Raw genomic sequence first — 20,346 nt, 5'->3', positions numbered from 1 at the left:
ATATTCTTAGCAAAGTGAACTTGGAGATAATGACTTTGATAAAGAACAATTCATTTACTGATAGGGGGACTCAACCAACAAACTCTGAATATACACAGAATTACAAGAAGTGCTGCAAATAGACAGGATTACAGTTTATTCAACAGGCCTCAAGGACATCTAACTAGCACAATCATGATAGCTTTGTTTTCAACATATCTGCCTGACTTCTCTAACTTGTATGAAACTGATTAGTTAAGAAATAATTGCTAAAGCCCATAGCCATAGATCCATTAATTAATGGTAGGAATGTTATTATTCCCAATAGAACAATAATATTCTAAATACAAGTCTGACTGAGATATTTTTGTTTAAAAACTAACTTTTGGGGTTAGTTTATAGTTTTCTGTTACACCCAAACCAAGAAATTGTGGTTTAAGCTCTGACTACTCAGCAGAATTGCAAACCAAGATTTGGTTTGGTTTGCAAGTCAGTATTGTAATCAGATATTAACCCTAGACACATTGTATTGAAGTACCCAAGAGAAGGGAGCACTTGCTCTCAATCCAATTAACCATGGTTTATACGACCAATTTTGTAATGTCTGAACTGGGCCAATCTGTTTCAGGATCCCTAATTCTTCAAGCTATACTTTCACCTTAGGGTAATCAGTAAAAATGCATTTTAAACTTAATGGGCTGATCTTGCCACAACAAATAATTCATTAACTGCATGGCATCAAAACCTTCAGAATTGAAAGGCAGTACCTGGCTAATGCAAGGGCTCTGTTTACTCTCTCCTCAAGGCCAGTTGTCCCCAGGGCCTTCCATGTCATCCAGAATTTAAATGCATCCGCTCTTCTGCTACACTGGATTGATTTGTCTCCTGTGTCATAGCTGACGTCATAGAACTTGTCTTGCTGGAACAGATATGATGCATTGGCAGAGTAGCATCTCTTAAGCAAGTCCTGTTTTAGATGTAACATAAGATGAAGCAGCATTAGAAACTTTTACTATATTCATGACAAGTAATTAAAAATGCTGGATATTCTTTTTTACAAGGCACAACTCCTTAAGTGTTGGGGTTGCTGTGGGAGCTATAATTTCAAAACAGGACCCTTGGTTACAATGGTATCACCTGTAAAATGAACTCAGCAATTCCAAATGTCTTTGAAAACGGGGGAAGGTTGAAGGAAATGTAATGAAAAGTTGGGTTACCCAAAATGTAGGTACTTGGTAGCTAGCTCATCTCTAATTATATTAAGAATTTCATTTTATTCATGTTATTTTATTTAGGAACTTCATTCTATTCACCAAAAGAGATCTGCTGTAATTTAAATTTAATGCAAGGAAACTGGTCTCATTCCACAATCACTCAGCACATCCAATCCCTACAAACTTCATGCTGAATTGAACTACCCCCTTCTTTGTCTGTCCTGCAATTGGGAATATTAGCAGAACTAACAACTGCTGCAATCTCTTTCCAGAAACTGGCTCAACAACAACTAAGGAGCTTCAGGAACTCATACTTAAAATACATAGACATATCATCCCAGCCAGGATCTTTTTATGTTTTAGTCTGCAATTCTATACTCACTTACCTGGGAGAAGGTCCCACTGAACTCAGTGAGGCTTACTCCTAAGTACATATGTATAGGATTGTTCTGTTAAATAGATTGTTGCTGAAGCTGTTTCTGGATTACGTGATTTCTTCCACAATCTTCAGTGGTGGCTTTGGAGCCAAATGTCCACTCACGTCCTCAAAGCGTTCTGCTAGCACCTGCACCACTGGGCAATGCAATGAAATGTGTCATTATCACTATGTCCAGCCTCTAAATGTTATCGTATAACTTGCTCACTTTGCACCATAAAGATACACTTAAGTAGAGTATCAGCTCTGATCTCTCTTGAAAATGCTTCAGTACTTTGCATTTATAACTTGACAGTAGGGAAACCATTTTATTACACAGCAATTCCAATTTTGAAATGAAATTATTTCACTCAGTGATTCATGGGCTTTTTACTCTTTAAATTAATTCCACAGAATGTGTCACTACAAAACATCTGAGTGGTGATGAGCACTGGAATATTAAACTACACTGAATGTGTCTTGAAAATGGATTTCAGGCACAGCAAAGTTATCTGATACAGGCATGTAAAGAGAACACTGAAGAAACAGGAAACACAGGCCTACAAGTAAGAAATTGAAATGAAAAGTGAGATGTCTCAATAAACAAGTCAATAAAAAGCCTGGGGACAGCAGATACTTGTTATGAAATTTTATTGGTTTTAGAAGTATAGTTGTGCAAAAGATTGCTGGATATGGAGAAGCCAGAAGAAAAGAGAAAGACTTCTCATCCCCACCCTCAAATTATAACATTTTCTAAACTCAGGATTTGACTTAATAATCTAAAGACAGCATTCTAATCACTGCTGTGGGCTTGTACAAAAATCTAACATTTTCAGTACAGAACCTCAACTGAGATTTCAGCAGAATAATGCTTAACACCGACTGTCACTTTTGTGCGCAGAAAATGTACAAAAACATCGATGAAGCCCTTCTAGTGAGTTTGTGACAGAAGTAAGATTTGAACCTGGCCCATAATTCACATCTTAGCTACTACACTACGCCAGCTCTCGTTATGTGGTTTTTGTGTCACTAATATAGGATTACTCAGGACTAGCCAATGTGGTTATCTTGCAAATGATTGCTGTTCATGCTGGTTGGGGCTGACAGCAGTTTTCATTCAATGTATGTGGATTACATGTTGGATGCTCAGGAATGTAATATATTTCCAGTGTGGTTCTCATAGCTGAGAAAGTGACAGACCTTTGAAAGGACCATAGCTCATGTTAAAGCACATGTTTTGCATGCAGAAAGTCTCACATTAAATCCCTAGCATGTCTAAATTAAAGGGAATCCAGTACAAGGAATCTATATCAAGAAAAAGCAGCCTCCAGGCTTGCAGGGTCTACTTTGTTTTTAACTAGAACCCTGAGGACCAACATCTGGAGCCAGGTACAAAACTGTGGTTCAGGGGACAGAGCTAAATACCTACTGCAGCCCATGAACCACAAACTGGGATAATCTGCAGGTCAAGTTTACCTTTTGAGTTACAAATGCAAAGCTCTAAAACTGGCCAGCAGAGAACCACACTAAGACCTGCACAAGGGGGCAAGCAATTAATACTTGGCTTTTACAAGTGAGGAATATGGAGCCTGAAAGTTAAGTGATTAACAAGGCAAGACATGACAGCGGTATGCGCATATTTAGTTGCAATTTCAAGAAACAGCAAATTGCATCAGCAATCTTAATCATAAAGTCCAATTGTATAGCTGGGAAACACTGAAGCTCAGAAAGATAACTTGCCCATCAGTTCAGGCAAATCAGAAACCCTTGCAGATATACTGCAAATCATTATACTAGTAGAGCTCAGTTGAACTTCTAACCACCGAGTCACAAAATCAGACATAGGGAAGAATCATAGCAGATATGGAGAAACACTTGAAAGAATAAAAGGTTGAGAAGAAGCAAAGTCTCTGTATCTAACAGGTCCAAATTCTGCACCAAGAACCATCAAACGTTTTAACTATGAACATCTGCACATATGGAAGTGTGGAAATATTTGACATGGATTAGAGTTGCAGAGGTCAGACTTGAGAGTGGTGGAAGTAGGGTGTGGATGGTAACTTGGAAGAGGTGCTGAACAAAGAGGCACTGGAAGCATGCAATCAGAAGGTGGTGGTGGTGGTAGCAGGGGAAGAAACAGAAAAGCTAAAAAAGAAGTTAAATACTGTGATGGGGGAGATTACAATTCTGATTCGGCTCCATCAAATAAGTTGGACTTGAAAATATAATTGGTTTACAAGGCAAAGAGTTAAAGACTTAAACAGTTAGAGGTAACTTGCACAATTTCTTAGCAGAGCATAAAGGCTATATAACCACACACCAATTCAAAATATTATCGAATATCATCTCTCAAGGAGCACACACTCCTTTTTAAAATTGAATCTAAAAGATGCCCACTGTGAACAGAAAAGATGTTTAGTATTTCATACCACTTCTTTGTGTCTCTTGCCTGTCTGCTGTAGGAAATGATATAAGAAGCCTGACATTACACTTAATGAAAGTGTCTATATTTCTTTAACTAAATGTACATACTTTAATCTAACTTACAATATAGCATAGATAACTCTGTCAAAGCTGTAAAAATAGAGGGGAAATATATTAAGGCAAAACATAAAAAAAATGTGAACCTGACATGAGCTATTCAGTGTCATGTGCAAAATACAAGTTCTAGATTGAAAAGAAGCCAATTTTCCCATCTGATGTCCTTCTGTGGGTACTAACAGGTTAGAACAGATATTTACTATATGCATATCTTTTTAATATTCATTTGTTAAAAACATTTATATCCCGCATTTCTTCAATGAGAAAACAGAGTAAATTAAAACAACCCCAGGTCTGTTTTTAACTTGTTTATTTGTGCTTCATGGTTTTAAACTTGTATGGTTTTAAAAATTGTATATTCGTTTTAATGTTCAATGTTTTTAATTTTTGTAAACCGCTCAGAGAGCTTTGGCTATGGGGCAGTATATAAATGTAATAAATAAATAAATAAAACAATAACGTAAGCATTTCAAAACAAACAAACAATAATAATACCCTGCTGCAGCTATAAAGCACTCAGACAGCACACACACACAGACACACAATTTGGAGCACAAACAGGTATCAGAAATAATGTAACCAGACAGCTTCTAACAATTAAAACTACTTCAGGAAGGGAGTAGCCATTTATAATCCAAAAGCCTTCCTAAGAATGAAGGTTTTAACAATCCTTTACAGAGACCATTAGAGAGAAAAGTTAATATCAATCAATTCTGTTTAAAATTTAGCATCGAGGGAGCAGGTTAAAAAGACACAAAATAGCCATGCACAGCATAGGAGCCCTGCTGGATTGGACCAAAGACCGGTCTAGTTCAGCATCCTGTTTCCCTCAGTGGCCAACCAGATGTTGGGAAGCCAAGAACTGGCACATGAGAGCAGCAGTCCTCTCCTGCTGTTGTTCCCCAGAAACTGGTGTTCAGAGCCATATTACCTTTCATCTGGAGGGGGCATATAGTCATTGTGACTAGCAGCCATTCATAACCTTATCCTCCATAGGGTTGCCAGGCTCAGGGCCTGAGACTGATCCTGTATTTTTAGGAGAAGAGAAAGTCAGCCAAGTGCAGGTGTTCTTGCAACACTGTAATGGGAAAAACCACAAGGTGGAATTCTCCCTTCCCCTGCACAACTTTTAAAGATACAAACAACCTCTTGGTTGCCAGGCCCAGCCTCCAAGAGGACTTAGAAAAATAAGAAAAGCTACTTTATTTATAGAAATACATAGTAGATAGGAAAGGCATACCTAGTTCTAACTAATCAACTAACTAAGTTGGAGGCGCAATGCCCAGACTTGGGTATTGTCCTCATGGCTCAAGAGAGAGAACAAAGACAAAGATGTCTCCTCTCTCTTCAGACAGTTGAAGAAGACAACAAAAGAGGAGCAGGCCAGCTTCCCAGAGCATATCAGTTTACAACAGAAGGAACTTAGGTAGAGAAGAGCACAGGTAAAGGTATGCAAGCCTAGCCAGCTGGAGGACCCTAACTCTATCTTCCTTCTGGAATACAAACAAAAGAACCCAAACAGGAGTTGCCACTTCCAACAGTTCTTTTATTCACAAAGACATTTACTTGAACACTTTGTAGTCCCACAGATTCAGATTTTTTTTAAAAAAAAGCGTATCATCAGATTGAATGCTAAAACATTAACATTATATCCAATATGCATCTCTTAAATTTGATCCTAACATAAACGTATTTAAAGTCTTGCTACTGATTTCAAGTGCCATGCAGGTGGAGGGAAATGAGAGACTACTTCCAGTTGTTGTTTTTAAACAATATTTACTCAAAGAAAAACTCTTGGTGTCATGAAAAGGCAGCAAAATGATTTGGAGCAGCTCTCCTCAATGGAAGTGGACTGTCTTCAAGTCGATTCCGACTTATGACGACCCTATGAATAGGGTTTTCATGGTAAGGGGTATTCAGAGGTGGCTTACCATTGCCTTCCTCTGAGGCTGAGAGGCAGTGACTGGCCCAAGGTCACCCAGCTTCATGGCTATGTGGGGATTCGAACCCTGGTCTCCCAGGTCGTAGTCCAACACTCTAACCACTACACCACACTGGCTAATGAGGATGCAATTTCATGATAATGCTATTCATGCACCACTGGTGGTTATATAACATGCAGAGCCCATCATGGCAAGCAGTGGTGAATGCCTACACAAGCAGTCTAATTATAAGCCCTTAAGGAGAGTGCTGCTGGATCAGACTAAAGGCCCATCTAGTCCAGCATTCTGTTGTCACAGTGGCCAGCTAGATGCCTATGGGAAGCCCACAAGCTAGACATGAGTGCCACAGTGCTCTTATACTCATGTTCCCCAGCAAGGGCTAGTCAGAGGCATACAGCCTCTGCTATCAGAGGTACTATATACTAGCCATCATAACTAGGGATGGGCAAGGATTTCACTGGAATCAAAAATAAAACTGGACTCCCCCAAAATCTGCATATTTACAATCTCTGTGGAATGGTACAGAAGGCTATGAGCTTCTGCAGCTTTTTCCGACACTGGATATTACACTGCGTCAGACAGACTCTTAAAATGACTGCCCAGCTTCTCTGCTTTGCTTTACAGTGGAAAATTGACAAGCCTGTTATTTGCTTTCGGGAGGAGGGAAGGATCAAATACGAGGAGGAGGAGGATGCTGTTTTGACAAAGGGGAAAAAGTAAAAAGTTTTGCTGAGTGCAGCCTGGCCTCGCAGCTCTTGGAAGAAAAGAGGTGAAGCAGCAAGTCTCTGTAGTATGTGGTCGGGGCTTCACTGAGCTGGGCTGCGGGCTGCATTAAAAATGCAGTAGTATCCTGATGGAAACAGAGGCAAGCCTCAGGTAGGCAGGGATGCTTCTTAGGTGGGGGTCCCCAGGCCTTCCCCCTCACTCCACGCACTTGTTCTATCAAAGGGCTCTCCTCTGGTTCACAAACAAATTTCCCTGACCCTCTTTACTTTTTAAAAAAACTAAAACCTTCAGCAATGCAGTTCCCTCATCATCATAATTCATCCTCATCATAATTGTTGAAGACATATGACTCCAGCGAAGTCCTGTAATCCAGCAGATGTCCTTTTGGGTGCCTTTGCATGACCACACCAGGAGTTGAGGGTGGGAGAGGGATGGCTACAGAAGCCTAGTTCAGTAAGGATGTTTGAGGAGTAAATAAGGGCTGAGGAAACTTAGAAAGGGGGGGGGGCGGGAGTGAGGACAAGAAGAGAGAAGGGGAAAAACCAAGGGAAACGTCTCCTCTGTTCCCCTTTCCCCCATACTTTCAGCATACACACACGCCATTCATCATATAGTCATGTATCTTCACCTGAAACATAAAAAACAAGACCCATCTTTTAACAAAATCCTACTGGGCCAGGTTCAAGGCTCTCATGTTGATATACAAAACCCTGAACAACATAGGTCCAGGATATCTTAAGGACCGCCTGAGCTCTTAGATCCCAGTCCAATCACTGAGATCATCCAGAGAAGACCTGTTAGTTGTTCCCTATGTTAGCGAGGCTCAACTGTCCTCAACTGGAAGTCATGCATTGAGTGTTGCTGATCCTATGCTGTGGGACACTCTCCCAGCAGAGCTTTGGCAGGCACCCTCGCTTTTGACTGTCAGGCTTGACTTGAATACTTTTTTATGTCAATAGGTCTATGCAGTTTAACATTTACTTGAGTAGTCAGTCACTTTTAACGATTATTCCATACTGCTTTTAAATGTTTTTATATTGCTGTACACCACTCTGATATACTTTTATAAATACATATCAATATAGTATTTATTGCTGGAAGCACTAATATATTCCCAGTTCATGTGTTAACAATTAGCCAAATCATAGTTTAGTGTGATTAAGCAAGCATGAGGGCTCCCTAGGAGAAAGTTGTGGCGACTTTGCTCCCCTGGTTGTTCTGCTGCTGCACTGCACTGAGCTAAGCCATAAGAACACAAGAAAAGCCTACTGCATCAGGCCAGTGGCCCATTTATACCAGCATCCTGTTCTCACAGAGGCCAACCTGATGTCTATGGGAAGACCGCAAGCAGAACCTTAATGCGAGAGCTCTCTCCCCTCCTGTAGTTTCCATTAACTGATATGTGGAAGCATACTGCCTCCAACTATGGAAGCAGAGCAAAGCCACCATGCATAGTAGCCACTGATAGCTTTGTCCTCCATGAATTTGTCTAAACCTCTTTTGAAGCTATCCAAGCTGGTGGCCTCTTGTGGGAGCAAATTCCATAGTTTAACTATGCGCTGTGTGAAGAAGTACTTTCTTTTGTTTGTTCTGAATCCCCCAACATTCATCTTCATTGGATGTCCATGAGTTCTAGTGCTATGAGAGAAGAAAAACTTTTCTCTGTCCACTTTCTCTATGCCACGCATAATTTTATACACTTCTATCATGTAACCATTTACTCACCTTTTCTCTAAACTAGCAAACCATAAATACTGCAACCTGTCCTCATCCATACACTTGATCATTTTGATTGCCCTTTTCTGAACCTTTTCCAGCGCTACAATGTCCTTTTTCAGGTGAGGTATCCAGAACTGTGCATAGTATTCCAAATGCAACTGCACCATATATTTGTATAATGGCATTATGATAAAATGGCATGTTTTGGCTTAGCACATTGTACATACCAGGGCTTGAGATTAGCTCTCTCCAGACAAACCATCAGCTGCTGTAACCAAGGTTTGTCCTATGGTTTATAAGTCATGCTTTGCCTGGAAAGAGCTAACCCATGTACTATGGCTTAGCTGAGTGTAGCAGTAGAACAACCAGAGGAGGAGCAAAACTGCTGCAACCTTCTCTTCAGGAGCCCACACATTTGCTCATTCGGACTAAGCCACGGTTTGGCTTAGCAGTGCATGTTACAACAAAGGAATTAATTGAATTATTTTAAAACACTTGAACTGATGTGGCAAAACCTTGTCAACATCAATACTTTTGATGCTACGGGACACCCAATATTTATTCTAGACCTCCTTTGGCAACTGAATTTTACAAATAACTAACACAGAGAGTTCTTGGAACACATGATATGAGATTGTTGCTGCCAAGATAAGATCAGTTTCAGTTGATGCCACCTGATGACATGGACAAGGTGCTTGCAACAATGCAGCCAGCAACGTGTCCTGTCGACCCTTGCCCTTCTTGGCTTATTAAGGCTGGCCAAGGGGGTATGGCCAAGTGGATCCAGGGTGTGATCAACATGTCTTTGTGGAAGACAGTGGTCTCAGCCGTCCTGAAAGAGGTAGTGATCCGGCCCCTCCTGAAAAAGCCCTCCCTGGACCTACTAGTTTGTGGCAACGACCACCTTGGGAGTTTTTTAGGGAAGGTGATTGAGAGGGTTATGGTGCAGCAACTGCAAGTACTGTTGGATGAAACAAATTATGTTGACTTATTCCAATCTGGGCTCAGGCCTGATTATGGGACTGAATTGGCCTTGGTCACCCTGATGGATTACCTTTATTGGGAGAAGGACAGGGGAGTTTGACTCTGTTATTCTTACTTTATTTCTCAGCAGCTTTTGATACCATTGGCCATGGTATCCTTCTGAGCCAACTTGGTGAAATGGATATCGGAGGCACTGTTTTACAGTAGTTCCGATCCTATCTTCAGGGTCGTTTTCAGAGAGCAGCATTGGCTCTCTGGCAGTTTATTTAGTTATTATTTGATTTATATCCCGCCCTTCCTCCCTGCAGGAGCCCAGTTATCCTGTGGAGTGCCACAGAGTGTCATCTTGTCCCCACTGCTGTTTAACATCTATAGGAATCCCTTGGGGGTGGTGATCAGGAGATTGGGGGAAGGTGTCAGCAGTATGCTGATGATACCCAGCTCTATTTCTCTGTAACATCTGGATCAGGAGAGGCCATGCTGCGTCCGTTTCTGGATAGCCTGACCACTGTTGTCCATGCATTGGTAACCTCCAGGTTGGATGTAATATACTCTATGTAGGGATACCCTTGAGGTTGGTCCTGAAGTTGTAGCTGGTGCAAAATCCAGCGGCATGACTGCTCACTGGGACAGGGTATAGCCAACATGTCACCTCGCTGCTGAAAGAATTACACTGGCTGCTCATTAGCTGCTGGGCCATGTTCAAGGTTCTGGTTTTGGTGTACAAAGCCCTATTCAGCTTGCGACCAGGATATCTGGGTATACCCTTATATACCCAGTCGATCACTACGCTCTGCAGGTGAGGGCGTCCTGCAGATACTATCTTATCAGGAGGTCCGTTCTGCACAACACAGGAAGCAAATCTTTAGTGTTGTGGCATCTACCTTTTGGAATTCCCTCCCTTTAAATATTAGACGGGCACCATCTCTGTTGTCTTTTCGGCAGCAGCCAGCCAGCCAGCCAGCCAGACAGACAGAATGCAGACTCTTCATGACCTATTTCTTCCCTGTGAAAAGGGGCCCATTTCAGCAACCTTTTTAAAGAAGCTCACAACTGGGGCAAAAATATTCAACCCCTTAAAAATGGCAACTACATCTTTAAGGGAGGCCAGCAGCAGCAGCATCTGCAGTGTGATCCTAGTCCTCTTTTGGCAAGTACTTTGCTAAGACAGCGGGAGGGACTGTGATTTAGAGACAGGTCTACTTTTTTTTTCTCAGATGGGTTTATACTCTCTACCCATGCTGTCCCATCAACTGTCACTGCCCCCATGTCACCTTTTGGGAAAAAAATGAACCCAATAAAAATATGGCATGACTCTACATATAACCCAATCTATTTCTAGTATATTATAGTACATGTGGGCCCCGCTTTACGGCATTTTGCCTTTCGGCATTGCGCTAATGTGGCGGTTTTCAATTCCGGAAAGTCCTCGCTTTAAGGCGCTTGTTCCGCTTTTACGGCAGATTTTTTCGTCGCGCACCATTTTCGCACAACACGCACCATTATTTTCAATGGGTTCCACTTTTCGGCGGTTTTCGCTTTTCGGCAGCAGTCCAGAACAGAACCTGCCATATAAGCGGGGCCTGCCTGTATATATGTGTTGTATATAGTATAGTATATATGGGCTGGATCCAACAGTGGCTTTGCACGAGCGGAAACATTTCCACTTCTACCAGGTAGGGCATCTGATTTTTGCTGATTTGCTAATGTAGCCCCCCCCCAAAAAAGTTTCTTCTGAGGGGTGGGGGACCTTCAGGAAGAGCATGGGATATGCCTTAGATGGCTGCAAATAGTAGAGGGGATTGGTGAAAATGGGGTGCCATGCTTCTGCTAGGGAAAAGCCACCATTAGATACAGCCTTATATAAAAGAAAATCCATTATGAGCAAAATGGCATCTCCAAGAGGTTTTGTGTCAAATTGTGTAACTTTTAAATCTGTATGGAGCAACAACCGCTGAAATTGGATGTTATCATTTTCCACCGCATTAATGCAGATCAATACTTTCCAGTTATTATTGTTTAGGTACTGTTATTAGTGTGCACAGCACGTTACAGGGCAACATGAGCAAAAAATAAGTCCTTGCTCCAAGGAGATGCAATATAAATATAGACGAGGGTGATACAGGGATAAACAGAGAGAGGCAAAGGTAAACCAATTACCAATGTGGCCGCATTTGGAATACTGTGTACAGTTCTGGTCGCCTCATCTCAAAAAGGATATTATAGAGTTGGAAAAGGTTCAGAAGAGGGCAACCAGAATGATCAAGGGGATGGAGCGACTCCCTTACGAGGAAAGGTTGCAGCATTTGGGGCTTTTTAGTTTAGAGAAAAGGCGGGTCAGAGGAGACATGATAGAAGTGTATAAAATTATGCATGGCATTGAGAAAGTGGATAGAGAAAAGTTCTTCTCCCTCTCTCATAATACTAGAACTCGTGGACATTCAAAGAAGCTGAATGTTGGAAGATTCAGGACAGACAAAAGGAAGTACTTCTTTACTCAGCGCATAGTTAAACTATGGAATTTGCTCCCACAAGATGCAGTAATGGCCACCAGCTTGGATGGCTTTAAAAGAAGATTAGACAAATTCATGGAGGACAGGGCTATCAATGGCTACTAGCCGTGATGGCTGTGCTCTGCCACCCTAGTCAGAGGCAGCATGCTTCTGAAAACCAGTTGCCGGAAGCCTCAGGAGAGGAGAGTGTTCTTGCACTCGGGTCCTGCTTGCGGGCTTCCCCCAGGCACCTGGTTGGCCACTGTGAGAACAGGATGCTGGACTAGATGGGCCACTGGCCTGATCCAGCAGGCTCTTCTTATGTTCTTATGTTCAATGAAAAGGGGGAGGAAGGGAAAAGGCAGCGGGTTATAAGGCATATTAATACACTTGAATTAAACTATCATGTTTAGAATGTCATGTTCTTTTAAAATACATTCCTAAACTTAATGAAGAATTAAAAACAAAAAGGATCAGCCCCTCCCTCATTCTTTTTATGCTTTCTGCAATTATATAATATACATGTTGGGCATTTCCACCCTATCAGCAAAGTGTCTCTTCTCAGCTTCACATAACTAATATTTTCTATTTCATTATCTTAAAATAGGATAGATACTCCAAGCTGATATATATTAATGATACTTCATTCAATAATATTTTCTCACAAATTATGATACAACAAAAAACTTAAAACCTTTTTATAGATAATTCAATCACAAATAACTCTCTTCCTCCATCCTTTACCCACTTAGTTACAAAATCCTTCCTACCAGCTTTTTAATTTGCGCAAGTTTCCTACTTTGTATTCCAAATGTTTTCAAAAGCTGTTATTTGAAATGAGCGCACACACACACACACACACACAACTTCTAAATAAGAAAATTGCAAATTTTAAAATACTGATAAATAGGTAGAACATAAATTTAAGGGTGGTTGCCATTCATATGCAGAAATCATATCAGAACCACATGTCAGCTCCTCTTGTGCTATCTAAATTTTCTGCAATTTTACATTTTTGTATTTGAAAACATAATGAAGTTATTTTTCTCTATTTTTTTTAAATGCAGCAGAACACTTCTTTCACATGTGGGAAATTAAAAGAATGACTTACAGAAGTGTCTTTTACCAGAAGGGCACAACACTGGATCCCTGCCATAAGCATCTTATGAGGATTCCATGCCACCGAATCAGCCCTATAAAAAGTAATAAATTGACAAGAACAGAACATTACTTTGTCATTGCAGTTTTCAACAATTAACAGCCATATGATAAAACTTTTCATTTGCTTTTCAAATTTCCAGTCATAATCAGAGAGAGAGAGGGAGAGGGAGAGGGAGAGGGAGGGAGAGTGTAAGAGAGACGTAACCTAAACAAGGACACAATGTAGCCAGAACTAATCACTAAGAGTCAGTGGTTTCAATGGGAAATAACGGTCTCACCAAAATGAATGTGACTTCAGAAATGCTTACATTTGGGTTTATTTATTGCCCTTTCCAAATTAAACTTCATATACCTGTGGACGCCTTGCAAAAGCTTGCGATGCTTCCTTGACAACAAAGCTGAGCCTCCCCATGATGCCTGCGGAGATATTAAATGTTTTCAAATGATAGTTTAGCATTGTATAATTTAATTATTACTCTCAACAGGTGATTTTAAATGCTTCAACAGGAGCGAGGATACTGACTGGATTTTCCTGACTGTACCATTTCAAATCCAAAACAAGGTGTATATACTGGCTTGAATCTAGAAGTAAAGCTTCAGATACACAAACACAAAGGCGTTCCTTACACAGAGCTCTACTATAAACACTATACGTAAACATATATATTCATAACTCGATAGTGTGTTACACATATACACACATAACTTTGGAAAGGTGAGCTTTAATATGAGCCTTAATATGTCACTGTAAGTACCTTCTCTGAAATATAATGTAGTGCATGTAATGTATATATTCCGTATGCAAGGCTCTATTAGTCTAAAGTTTGTTGGAAATTTTCAGGGAAAAAATACAATTATTCTGTTAGTGGGAGTAAGGTAAGTCTGTGATGAGCTCATACAACTGGATCACTGAATATTCAAAGATATTTATATGAATAATCATGATAGTGAGAGTCTACCAAATAAATTGAGTAAAATTTCTTTTACCATCTCTTTATCTGTTGCATACATTCAGGCAGAATGAAATCCTGCAATTATACTGTCTAACCTGATACTACTGTCAGCTGAAAGAATAAAATAACTTTAGACAACACTGTAAGTTCCACATACAGCCACTACCTGAACTACTATGATATCATGGAATATGCTGTGATGTTACAGAATATGGAATATTCATAAACATTCTAGTTGCACCGTGAGAAGATGGCATCAATAAAAAGTTGAAAGTGCAGAATGTGCAAGAGGTGAAAGGCCATTTTGTCAAGAAAAGGTGTTTCATGGGAGTTAAGAGATAAGAGAAGATGTGAGGAATAGAGTTGCCAGGCTCAGGGCCTGATAATGATTCTGTATCTTTAAGAGAAGAGAAAATTCAGCCAAGTGCAGGTTTTCTTGCAACACTATAATGGGAAAAAACATAAGGTGAAATTCTCCCTTCCACCTGCACAACTTTTAAAGATACAGAAGACCTCTTGGAAGCTGGTCCTGGCAACCAAGAGGTCTTCTGTATCTTTAAAAGTTATGCAGGGGGGAGGGAGAGTTCCACCTGGTGGTTTTTCCCATTACAGTGTTGCAAGAAAACCCGCACTTGGTTCAATTTTCTCTTCTCTTAAAGGTTCAGAATCATTATCAGGCCCTGAGCCTGGCAACCCTAGTGAGGAACAGAAGCAAGACAACAGAAGTAAATGGGAAGAGAGCAAAGCAGAACAGGTGATCCCTGCAGTAGTACATAGTTGTTGAGAAGAAGCATCTTCAGGAGTCATGGAAGGATTCACAAATGAAGAAGCAGCTTGAGGGGAAAAAGAACAGAGGAGGCATCAACCCAAGAAATTAAGGGAATCTGTGAGAAAAAACCTAATAGAGAGCCTAGGGAAAGGAACATAGGATGCTGGAGACCATTGGCTGATATGCAATGCTTCCCCAGTGATACTGCACTCTTGTGCTACAACACAACAAAAGCAAAACAAAACAAATCCACGCCGAACATTTGTGGTATGAAAAGGTAAAGGATTTTAGCACAAAACTATGGGACACACACCTATTGCAAATTAAGCAGCATGGCTGCCTCAAACATTTGTAGTTCAAACAGTATTGAAAGCAAAATTGCATATAGCCACCCTAATAACACCATGAACAAAAATCATGATGAATGCTCAATAAAAGGGGCATCTGAAGGGTCCCTGGACAAAAGGAGAAATGTGAACGTTTGAATATATTATAACAACTTAAAATGCCCCCAATTTAGAGAGTTCATGCTTATTAATCACATCCCAAAACACTTGTGCTTATAAAATTTGGTTTCACTAAGAAATAGGCTGCAATCCCATACACACACCCATTGAACTCAGTGGGACTGCACTGTTAGTGTGCTATTCTGAAATTTTACTTTATATGGCCCCAGATCATAAATAACAGCTTATATTTGGTGATCTGAATCTGTCCCCAGCCATTATAAATTTAGCACATTTTATGTATAGCTTTTTCTCGCGAGGCTTGAACAGAAGAGAGTGATAAATTACAGGAGAGGTGCCCTTGCAGGATTGTGGGATAAGCTCATACCCGCAAGACATTTTCCACATCCTTAAATACACAAAGGGACTGCTTCAGCCAACTTTATAGAGAAATCTTGCCGCCACAATTATGAATGGTGCCTCCTCTTACCATTGTAATCAAATAACATCCCTATGACAGCTACATCAGTAATTGACATGAAACATAATACTAGGGAAGCAACTTATTTTTAGCTTCTCTGAATGATTTACTCAGAAGAAACTTGGAGCCTTTACAGATCACAGATTCTGAAAGAAGGAGCTTTTAACAACAAAACGATTCACATAAAATAGTGTAGTGAAAACTACAGTGGAAGAAAACTTAAAAAATTTCATTTTATGTTAATCCTCCTTAGCTCTGTTTGCAAAAACTGCTTTATTGAAAACCTACAGTATTAACACTTAGGTAATTCAAAAATTATTCAGTCATTCGCCATAAATGGATATTTCTGCAAGTCATACAGTAGAATGTTTAAACATTAAGCAAACAGAACTGTGCTGAATACCCACTGGCAAACACATGTTACAAAAGAATAGTGCTATTGGCATGGCAAGGGAAATCTAGGAGTAATTCTAGATATTCAGAAGAAATAACTCAACAGTCACTAAACATTTGGATAACTTCCTAACAACCACCATACTGGCCTAAGACCAATGGGTCAGCCAACCAGCCAAATATCCTGTTTCAGACAACATCAAGGTGCTTCAGAAGTTTTAACAGCACAAGACCCATGCAGATATTTTTTTCCTCTCCCCACACCCATGATTGTTTCCACTAAGAAATCAGAAGTGGCCTTCAAGCTTTGCTGCTCTCCCTTATTCCTGTCATAGTGGGGAAAAATGACTGACTAAACTGGGAAACTCTGCAGTTATTTGAACACAGAGTGTCACCCGGCTCTCTTCAAAGACAGCACAATCTTGCAAGGTCACAGGAGCTCAGGCAGTCAAATAACCACAGAATAACCTATATCAATCAATAAAGGGAAGAAAGACATCTCCCACAATCCACTGTACCTCATCATACTGTTCACAAATATGACACAGAGACAGAGAAGAGGAAGAAGACCTTTTGTTCTCTTGCCACATCTGTGCTACTGCTGCTGATGTAAGGGAAGGGGATTCTTAGGCAGATGAGGATGGCTATGGGTAATGGAGAGGATCCTGGAGACAGGTGGGATGGAAATTATCTTCCAGCTCAGATCAAAATCCAAACTGAATGAGATTCGGAGGGCTTGTAAAGTTCACCTTGGTTTTGAGCCAAGTTTCAACAAGCCCCCCACCAATTTGTTCCCAATCCTGTTTTGGGAGAATTTTGCTGGCATCTCTAATTATTTTCTAGATGATAAACCACATCAAAACAAAATGGGGGGGGGAACTGGCTCAACTCCCTCTTTTTAAGTGCTCTCCACACATCAGGAAGGATATATCTTGGAGAGCATGTTATCTAATGCTGTTAACATTTCTGCCTTACATACATTTTCTGTTGGTTGGTTTTTTTAACTTCACGATATAGTTGGCCACTGCAAAGAGATTCAGGATTTCTAAAATTCAACTTTGATTCAATCAAAATACTTGAGAAAACAGGAAATCTACACCAACTCTGATCTATTGACAGCACAATCCTATGCATATCTACTCAAAAGGAGGTCCCATTAAGTTTGGTGGGGCTTACTCACATGTAACTGAGATTAGGATTGCAGTCTGAGACAGCCATCACTTAAGCCAATACTGTACTAACATTTCCCTACAGAACAACGAACTGGCCATAATCCAGATAGCTTCATCTTCAGAAATAAAATGAGTACACGGTGCTGCACAGAACTATCTCCTTTACCCCAAAATTATTTGACACTGTCCCTTTTTGCAATGCCAATTACCTCTGCAGGAAGAGGTACTTGGAATCAGTACCCCCACTCACTCCTCATCTCCACTAAGAAACCCATGGGATAATAAAGCATGTTAAGCAATGTCAAAGCCAACATGACCTTTAACAAAATCCCAAGTATTTCTAATTATGGAGACCAGCTCTTAATGTGACAAAAACAAAAACTAATGTAATGTAGTGGGTAGAGTGCTTGGCTTAGATGGGGAAATTCACTGAAAAGCTCTAGGCAAAATCACCATCTCTCAAGTTAAACTACACCAAAATAAAAATGCTCTGAGCCCCTTAAAGGAAAACAGTACACAAATTTATGAAATAAATAAAATGTAGTCCAATTGTTAGAGCTGCATTCATTGAGTTGGCAAAATGAGCTGCACTTATTTCAGTGTGTGTGAAAATGGCTCCTCAGTTAAAAAAAAGGATTAATAAAGGGAAACAAAGAACAAATGTTATTAAAACTTACATCAACATGCAGCCAAAGGTCATGTTTTTCACAGATGTCGGCAATTTCATTCAGAGGATCAAATGCTCCCAAAACTGTAGTGCCAGCTGTAGCACTGACAAAAAATGGTGCTGAACCCTGTGGAATGATCCAAAACAAAAGAGAGACTGTTTGCAACGCTCAAATTCTCTAGTGAGTGTGACACACTACATACAATAAGGTCTGGGAATCTAGGACATGACTAACAATGTCTACATTTTACATTCTCAGCAGAAAACCACAGATAACTGGCGTTTAAAAGTATTTTGTCTAAACATATTAGAAAACCTGGGTTACTTAAGTACCAGAATGTCAAACATCGACTGTCAATTATCAATGCTCTCTTGCAGTATTACATAATCTGGTCCCAAAATCTTCATACACATGTCGCTGAAAGCAAACTGATTATCTCTTTCTCTAAATTCCAGTTGGAAAGATTTCCATTATGGTAGAACTAGCTTAAGACCTTGTGGTACCTGAAGTGGAAAATCCAAACTGCAGCATAAGCACAGACACACCTCCCAGGTAGTGGAAAATATAATCAAATAAAACAATCGACAATTTTCTGCCTTTTAAGTCATTTAAAAAAAAAAACATAAGGAGGTTGCCAAGTTTTATTTTATGACAAGACCAGCCCTCCACAGCACTACTGCAATATTTAAGATTTGCCTATGGTTGGTCACACTTTAAAAGACAAAGGGATGCTTCTGTAAGGACAAGTTACACGTATTCCATTAAATGCCTTCCTGTATTTAATGTGACTGAATTTTTAACCAAAACTAGCTACAGTGATGGGACTTGAGGATGTCAAACCTTTCTTCCACTGCTATGGCCCTGATCAAACCACTCCAGAGTGCAGTTTGCTTCAGGAGGGAGGAACCATTTTCAGCAGGCCCACAGTAGAGGACAAGATTGATAATTGCTGTAATTTTTAAAAATATTAATTGCCCCCTCCCTGTGTGCTGTGATCCCAATCTAGATCAGGGATCCCAGGGGCTATTTTTACTTTTTCTTCTTCTAAGTTATGTTGCATGCAATAACTAGGGATGCATAAGCATCTCTGTCTACATCCAGAAAGGGCCTTGATTCTTTGCGAGCACTCCAAGTGCAGAAAGGTCCCGTCACTCCAAGACAGTGAGCTAAACAAAGTCTGTGGATGACTGAAGCACCTGCTGCTGATTTCATCTCCTCATGTTTATCTGAGATGAAAAAAATAGGGCTTTATCAAAGGGGGGGAGGGCGCTCCGGCTACTCAGGTGAACATCACATTCCCATCAAGGAGGGCATGGTGAGTATATGTCTCAATGTGCCTGGTGATAATATGATATTAACTGCATCCACTTCCACTGATAACTTCTTAGCAGAAATGGATCTGATTAGCATCACTTTCCCACCAGGCACATGGGAATTGTAGACTGTGCAGCTTTGCAGGAATGTGAAGCTATGTTACCCCTGCTGCTACTGCCTTCCTCTTCTCCTGCCCCACGTAAGTTTGAAGGCTTTTGTGGGGAGCAAAGGAAGGGGTGACATTGGCTTGAGATGTGGACTAAGCCCTGCTTGCAAATAATCAATCAGAGGCACTCACACGATACAAACACCTCTTGTTGATTGATTGTGACATCTCTAGCAAATTTAATGAAATGTACAGCGTGGCCCTACGTTTCTCCTTTGTCGGAGACCATAATGTAAGAAGGATGACATAACTAAGTAGGGCACTACTACTACCATCTTGTAATAGCCATGGCTTTCCATAAGAAAGTTATAAGTCTTCCTTCCATAGTATTTTTTTTCTGATCTAAGAGTAAGAAGAGGCCCTAGTACTAAATGCTAACAGCAACAACACATACAGTTAATGATAATACTAATTAGCTCAGGAAGCAGGCTACCCATGCAAGGAAGAGATTTGTCACCTCTCAGGGGATCTTACCTGCATTACATAATTAGTACTTATTTTTTCTGCCAGCTTAACAATGGGGACCAACAATCTGAATTTACCACCAAATGTGAACGACAGGCCACAAACAGAGAGGACATCTCTGTGGCAGTTTCCCTACAGAAAACCATGTGCATAAGAGAAGTGGACAAAACAGGCCCAGAGAGGCAGGAAGCAGGCACCAAAAGCACAAAATCCACCAGGCAGTGTGTAAAGTGCATACTCCTCTCCTACAACTCTGATCAGCGAGGAACCACCAGACTGAAGTTATTGGGATGGTAGAAATTGGATGTGCACTGACCTCCCCGCTTCAAAACTGCAGTATGGATG

General features: G+C 40.5%; 1 protein-coding gene across 9 annotated transcripts in view; it reads right to left on the bottom strand.

Moving 5' to 3' along the window:
- GADL1 (glutamate decarboxylase like 1) overlaps positions 1–20,346 on the bottom strand; it is a 120,036-nt gene that overhangs the window by 55,340 nt on the left and 44,350 nt on the right. For all 9 annotated transcript variants that reach the window (XR_009758280.1, XM_061587961.1, XM_061587960.1 and 6 more), the window contains 4 exons: positions 18,066–18,182; positions 13,527–13,591; positions 13,125–13,206; positions 747–946 (listed from right to left, as the gene is read on the bottom strand). Coding sequence is in view for 8 of the 9 variants with exons in the window: in XM_061587961.1 (XP_061443945.1) it covers positions 747–946; positions 13,125–13,206; positions 13,527–13,591; positions 18,066–18,182 (464 nt within the window). In the remaining variant the exon portion in view is untranslated. The remainder of the gene's footprint in view (positions 1–746; positions 947–13,124; positions 13,207–13,526; positions 13,592–18,065; positions 18,183–20,346) is intronic.

Source organism: Rhineura floridana, chromosome 10 (assembly GCF_030035675.1).
Source record: "Rhineura floridana isolate rRhiFlo1 chromosome 10, rRhiFlo1.hap2, whole genome shotgun sequence".
Lineage (NCBI taxonomy): Eukaryota > Metazoa > Chordata > Lepidosauria > Squamata > Rhineuridae > Rhineura > Rhineura floridana.
The sequence above is the reverse complement of the archived record's forward strand: the minus strand, read 5'-3'. Positions and strand labels throughout refer to the sequence as shown.